Source organism: Bison bison, unplaced genomic scaffold (genome assembly GCF_000754665.1).
Source record: "Bison bison bison isolate TAMUID 2011002044 unplaced genomic scaffold, Bison_UMD1.0 scf7180017864038, whole genome shotgun sequence".
Classification (NCBI taxonomy): domain Eukaryota; kingdom Metazoa; phylum Chordata; class Mammalia; order Artiodactyla; family Bovidae; genus Bison; species Bison bison.
Window position 1 is genome coordinate 2,996,889 of NW_011494610.1, and position 6,284 is coordinate 3,003,172.

At 50.6% G+C, this 6,284-nt stretch overlaps 1 protein-coding gene across 7 annotated transcripts in view; it reads right to left on the minus strand.

Moving 5' to 3' along the window:
• STAU1 (staufen double-stranded RNA binding protein 1) overlaps positions 1-6,284 on the minus strand; it is a 61,504-nt gene that overhangs the window by 1,953 nt on the left and 53,267 nt on the right. For all 7 annotated transcript variants that reach the window (XM_010835074.1, XM_010835075.1, XM_010835073.1 and 4 more), the window contains 6 exons: positions 5,234-5,377; positions 3,944-4,090; positions 2,637-2,712; positions 2,119-2,438; positions 1,424-1,546; positions 577-662 (listed from right to left, as the gene is read on the minus strand). In XM_010835074.1, the coding sequence (XP_010833376.1) occupies positions 577-662; positions 1,424-1,546; positions 2,119-2,438; positions 2,637-2,712; positions 3,944-4,090; positions 5,234-5,377 (896 nt within the window). The remainder of the gene's footprint in view (positions 1-576; positions 663-1,423; positions 1,547-2,118; positions 2,439-2,636; positions 2,713-3,943; positions 4,091-5,233; positions 5,378-6,284) is intronic.

Below are 6,284 nucleotides of genomic sequence, written 5' to 3' on the forward strand. Positions count from 1 at the left end.
CAGGTTTGATCCCTGGGTTGGGAAGATTCCCTGGAGAAGCTATAGGCTACCCACTCCAGTGTTCTGACCTGGAGAAGTCCATGGACGGAGGAGCCTGGTGGGCTATGTAATCCATGGGGTCACCGAGAATCGGATATGACTGAGCACCTAACACATACAATCAAGAGACAACAGCAAAGAAGAGAATGGGTAGATAGTATGTTATCTCCAGGGGGGAAAGGAAGAAAATAAGGAAAGAAATGTATTTGCATTAAAAACAAAACATAGGAAAGGTGCACAAGGAACTGGCACAGACGGGCCCTGGCGGGGGCCCTGGCAAGCAGAGCGCGCGGGCCGCGTGAGGGCGGGGCTCGCCGCCTTGTACATGGTTGTGACTCGCGCCCTGTAACTGTGCTACCTAGTCACACATTTCTTTTCTTTAAAGGTGGCACCTCTGCCCGAAACCTGGAAACTTTCAGGGGAAAGGGACAGAAAGTGGCTAAATCAGCAAGTGTTTCCCAGGAAGTTGAGCAGACAATTTGAATTTAATGCAAGTGAGGAAGAGAAATGCCTTTCCATGTAAATCAGCTCACTCACACAGACATTGGTCCATTTCCTGTTCTTGGCATCTCTGTATTCTGTTGGTCCAACTCAGACAGCAACTTTAAAATGTTCAGTGCAGCCTGGTGAGAATGAAAAGTCAAAGTCAAACCGTGGCCACCGCTCAGGACTCTAGTACACGACATTGCACAGCAACCCGAGGCTTCTCCTGCCCAAGAAAATACACGGGCCACTGAATAACCCTCTCACGCGTGCATCTTTAATTAAAAATATAAATGTACAAAGTTATCCAGGGTTACCTCACTGAATCATACCCTCTGTTAATTTTATTATGTATCACATTACAGTATTTTCATTCTGTGGTCACCAGACTACAAATTTTATATCCCCACTTTAATGTAAAACCTCTGTTTCTGTGTTAGCATTAGAATACATCCCCTCAGTGACATATCATGAATGCATTATATTCCATTAGATGAATATACCATAGTTTATGTCTATTAATTTAATCAGTTCCTTTTCTTGGTTTTAATATTTCTTAACAGTAACAATTTCATCTGAACAGAACATTAAAATGAGAGTCTAAGCTGCTAGAACTTGGGGCTGCAATTCCTTGTTCTGGTCAGAGGTGAAATGAATTCAGTATCTGGAGCCTTTCAAGATTCGGGTCCCCCTCAGGTCAGCAAGGAAAGGCAGGAAAGGGTTGGCCAAAGCCCCTGAGTTCTGACAAACAGAATGAGACATCGTGCCAGTAATCTAGGAGCAGTTTTCAGAAATATGACATCCACAGAACAGCCAACTGTGCCCACAGTCCGCGGACAACCCTCTCCCTGTCTCTGAGGCCAGCAGCAAGCTGGGGCCGGGCCCCGCGTGGGGGACGCACCATGTCGTGGCAGGACTCCACGTCCTTCCCGATACCGTGGCTGATCAGGGGCGGCTGAGAGGAGCAGTTGATAAGAGATACAAATTCGTTCTTGTTGTTTTTGGGGAAGTCTTTGTATTCAACCTACAAGGGAAAAGAGAGCTGAGGTGAGGGACTGGGAGAGGCGGCGAGGTCGAGGGGGCGCAGGGCTGTGGCTCTGGGTCTGCGTCCCTGTCTCAGCCCAGCGTGTCTACACCAGCTCCTGCTCTGCAGGCACGAAAGGCCATCCGTGGGGCCTGCTGTGAAGGGGCAGGCATGATACCAGAGCCTCAGCTTCCAGAACCTCCGAAGAATCTAGACATCTACTCAAAAACCCTGGTCTGGAAGACCCGTGTCCCTTCCTAGCCCTGGAAAGGGCCAGCACAACACATCTGTTCTCACTAAAGTCTAAATTTGTAACGACCACTGGATTAGAGGCTTCATTATTATGGTTGCCCTGGAATTTTAAAATTCACCAAAGATTGAGGATATTCTTACTGTCCAGGGTTCTAACATTTCCCATGCCTCCTCCGTTCCTCAGAATCACCCTTCACCAGGCATCCCCCAACCATCCACCTAGACCAAGAGCTTGCTTTAAAAAACAAGGTACTTGATTCTCAGAGAAACCAGAGAGGACCACAGAGGTACAGACCGCACAGCTCGGGCTGAACGGTTACCTGGAATCCCTGGACTGTGCACAGATAGTCCAGCTGCTCAGAGGGTCTCGTCAGAGGTCCGTGGGGTGCGTGGCCTGAAGAGATGTTACTCTTTAAAATGGTCTCGGCTGTAGGCGAGGTGCCCCCATACAACAATTCTCGGGCTATCATGGCAGTTACCGTGGCCTTGGCAGGATTCAGAGCTACCCTGGCGAAATCTTTGGTGTGATGTCCTTGACTGACTCCTACTGCCTGGGCAACCTCGGGCACCATGGGAAGGATTCCAGCAGGCAGCTGCTGATGACTAAGATAAGGCATCCTAAACTCATCTTCTTTATTGCCTGCAGAGGGACAAGGACAGATCAACTGCCTGGAAAAATGTTACATAGCCCCACCCTGGCCCGCCCTCAGCACAGCACAGGGACAAGGCGGAGCCCAACACCAACCTCTACCTCGCTCACCAGGTACCTGCTACCACCGGGAACCACGCAAAGGCCAGAAGCACAATCAGATCAGGACAGTGTTAACATCACACTTACTAGTCCCATTTTCATCCCCAGAGCCAGGTTCAAAAAAGGTTACTTTTCTTCCATCCCCTGGTTTCTTTATAGGTGTCTTAAAAAAAAAAAAAAGGCCATGAGCATCAATGAAACCGTTCAAAAATTAGTTCCTGCTGTCCAAAACTACACAAACTCCAACCAACAACTCTTGGTTTATTAACTTTTAAATAAGAGGGCACAGGCAGGAAGGCCTGTGCAACTTGCCCCCCAGCAGAGCCCATCTCCTCCCCAGGCACACATGCAGCCACGTCAGCCTGTCCGTGAACAGCATCTAACAGAGGGGCCTCTGCTCTGTGCTCAAGAGAGGAGAGGGGAACGTTTAACGGGAAAGAGCCAGAAGATAGGAGACTGATAGAGCTGACCAAGAAAGAAACTTTTAGGTTGATGCTAAACAATTAAATAAAGACTATTTCCTGAAGCAAATGTCCAACTAAAGGATAAGGTGACAAATCAAAGGTAACAAATAGAGGGGAGAATATTACACAATAAAAATTATGCCAAACACAGCAGTCTCCTTTCTGGGAAGACAAAGGTGCCTGTGATGCCCTGCAAGATTTTGGAATGAAAGCCCCCAAAGCCAAGTCCAGGATCTCTACAGATTCTCTGGTGAGTGCTTGGGATCCCCGTTATTAACTATGTGGCCACAGCTGATGCCATCCATCTGTCTCTGCTGACAGCACTGGCTGACAGAACTCAATCAGTCCTGGTATTTTCAAGTTTATCCCAAAAGGACCATCCAGTGTCTGGAAACAAGGTCAGCCACAGCTTTCGTTGCGGGTCCTGCTTACCAACCTCGGCAGAAGTGCAATTTTCAACATGGGATCATTTCTATCTAATGTTCAATTCATAATGAAAAAGAAACCGCAGACTATGATCTGGTCCTGGATCTAACATCACGCTATCCCCATGTCCCAGGAAAACTACAGCCTGCTCTACAACAAAAGCCTAAGGCTGATGAGTCCTTTATGGAGGCCTCATTCTAGGAGCACAAATGATAGAATCATACACTGGTTTGGAGCAAGCTGCCCTCCAGCAAAGCATCCCACAGCACAAAGACACTGGCGCAGTAACGACCTAACCCAGCGCCATGCCTGGAGCCGTGGACACGCACCTCCCCTCCCGGGCACCCTGCAGAGGTGCAACGGCCAAGACCCTGCTCAGCACGGCGGCTCTGCAGCCAGAGGAGGCGGCCGTGCCCTAAAGCTCTGCCCTGGAGGAGCCAGAGGCCCCGCAGATGAGCTGAGCAGGTCATCCTGCAGTTAGAAGGACACAGAGCCCGAGCACACCTTCTCCTCTGACTTGAGGGCAGGTTTGGAGGGCTGGGCCTGCGGGACTTTGAAACCGAGGATCTCCAGCATGTTCTCGGCCGCGTTGCGTTTGGCCACCTTCTTGTTGGTGCCTGAGCCTTCTGCCGTGTGGTTTCCCACCTTGACCTGCATACGGAAGGCAGGACTCAGATCAGTGCTCAAACCTTCAGAATAAAGACCCGCCAGGAACGGAAGAGAAGCCACAATGATCAGAACCCGGATGGCTTCACAGTGCTGCCCTGGAGCTGGTTTGTACCAGCCCGCAAGAGCGCATCATGAAACACTGAGGAATTGGTTGGAGGGCTGGTGGTTAAAGGTAGTTATTATTAAACTAACTGCCTCCCCTAACAGCGGCCGTTACGTTAAACACACCAGCACACCACAGCTCAGCATCCCCTTCCAAGCTGGTCTTGTTGCTGCTGTGTGTGAGTCACTCAGCCATGTCTGACTCTGTGACCCCACAGGCTGTAGCCTGCCAGGGGTCCTCTCCATGGGACTGTCTAGGTGAGACTAGTGGAGTGGGTTGCCATTTCCTTCTCCAGAGACTCTTCCCGACCCAGGGATTGAACCTGTGTCTCCTGCATTGGCAAGCGGGTTCTTTACCACCGGGCCACCTGGGAAGCGGGTCTTGACGACAGACCAAAACCAAAAGCCCTGTGTCACAAACGTTAAGGAAACCCTGGCCTGTGAGGAGAGCTATGAGGTTGAATCCCAACCTGGCATCCACCAGCCATCTGACTCTGGGCAAATTACTGAGCACACTGCAGTTGTCTCTTGTATGTGGAAGGATCATTCCTCTTCTTGCCCTGACAGTGGAGTGAGACACCAGGCTAACTGCTGGTGCTCTATGAGCTCTAAACTGCTGCACAGAGTTTCCTGTTTTTCTCCAGAAAACACTATGAAATTCCCATCACAAATTCAGCTGCCTGTACGAGTAACTGTTCCCTCTGCACAATCTGAAGTGTAACCCCAGTCCATGGATTCCAGATCCTACAGAAGGATCAGGAGGAGCGGGAATAGATCCTTTACACAGTTTATAAGACAATATAAACCTCTGAGGGGTAACAAAGAAGAAACAGGCGCCTTCCTGCTGACACAGCAGCACGTGTGCTGTGCAGCACGTGTTAAGGCATCAAGTTACGGCAAGCAGTGATCTTAGAAACACTGGGTGGCAGGGCGACGCACTGGGCCCGGCCTCCTGAGGGAGGGGCCCGGCCCTGGACCGCTTCCGGCCGAGACGGGAGGACACCCACAGCCCGGCTGGCCCACCTGCATGACAAACTCCCTGCGTCGTGGAAGGCCCCGCTCAGCGAGCAGCAGGTACTCCGGCTCCTTCTCCTTCTTCGCCTGCTGGATCTGGGCCAGTCTGCTGATCGGGTTCATCCCCTGGCCACACTCGGGGCCGCCCTGTAGCTGAGAAACAGTCCAGGTAGAAACCATGTGCTGAGTTAGTCACAGAGAAGACCCTGCCGATTCAGAGACCGGGACACGACAGCTGAACACCTCTATGTTGATCTAATGGCTGAGAATTAATCACATTAAAAAAAAATTTTTTTTTCATTGAAAGATGCCTCAATGATTTTGATTGCTCTGAGGTGATTTTAGGTCTTCTTAGCAAACCAATGTCACCATTCATCATGAGTAGGCAAGCATCGTTGTAATGTGTGCTTTTGAACAGTAAGCCAATGGATGATAATAAATGAAGAGGTAAAAAAACTTAACAAACACTCCCTAAAACTACCCCAAAGCCTACATTATAAGGATGGGTTTCCAGCTTTCTTAACAATGACTCAAACTCCAGAGATCATTTATATATATATAAAATATATATATATTCCTAACGTTCCTACGCAAAGAATGCTAAGTCGTGTGTGAGAAAAACTTGTATTCTGACACAACGTGAGACTGTACGGACAATGAGAGCAAAACGGACCCTGGCATTCCTAAACGCCCCACAGGGACCCTCCCTTCCCTGGGAGGCTGGGGGACAGTGCAATGCTTGAATGGCTCACGAGCATGACTCAAAAGCCTAGCAGAAGGTACTGTACTGTATGCGTCTGACTCCTGGCCGCCCCGGACACCCCTCTGCCCAGGAGTCTCCCGCTCACGCAGAACCGTGCAGCGGGCACGAGACAAGCAGCCGGGTTTCCTCTCCCCGCAGATGACCACAGCTGCTCGCGGGGTCCACACCCAGGGCCTCCGCCGAGCCTGGCACTGCGAGACCCGGGGCTCCTGGGAGCGGCCCCAGGCGGCCCCAGAAGGACTCGCGAGGCGGGCGTGTGCAGGCCAGTGCCCTGCCTCTCTCACCAGCCTTGCAAAC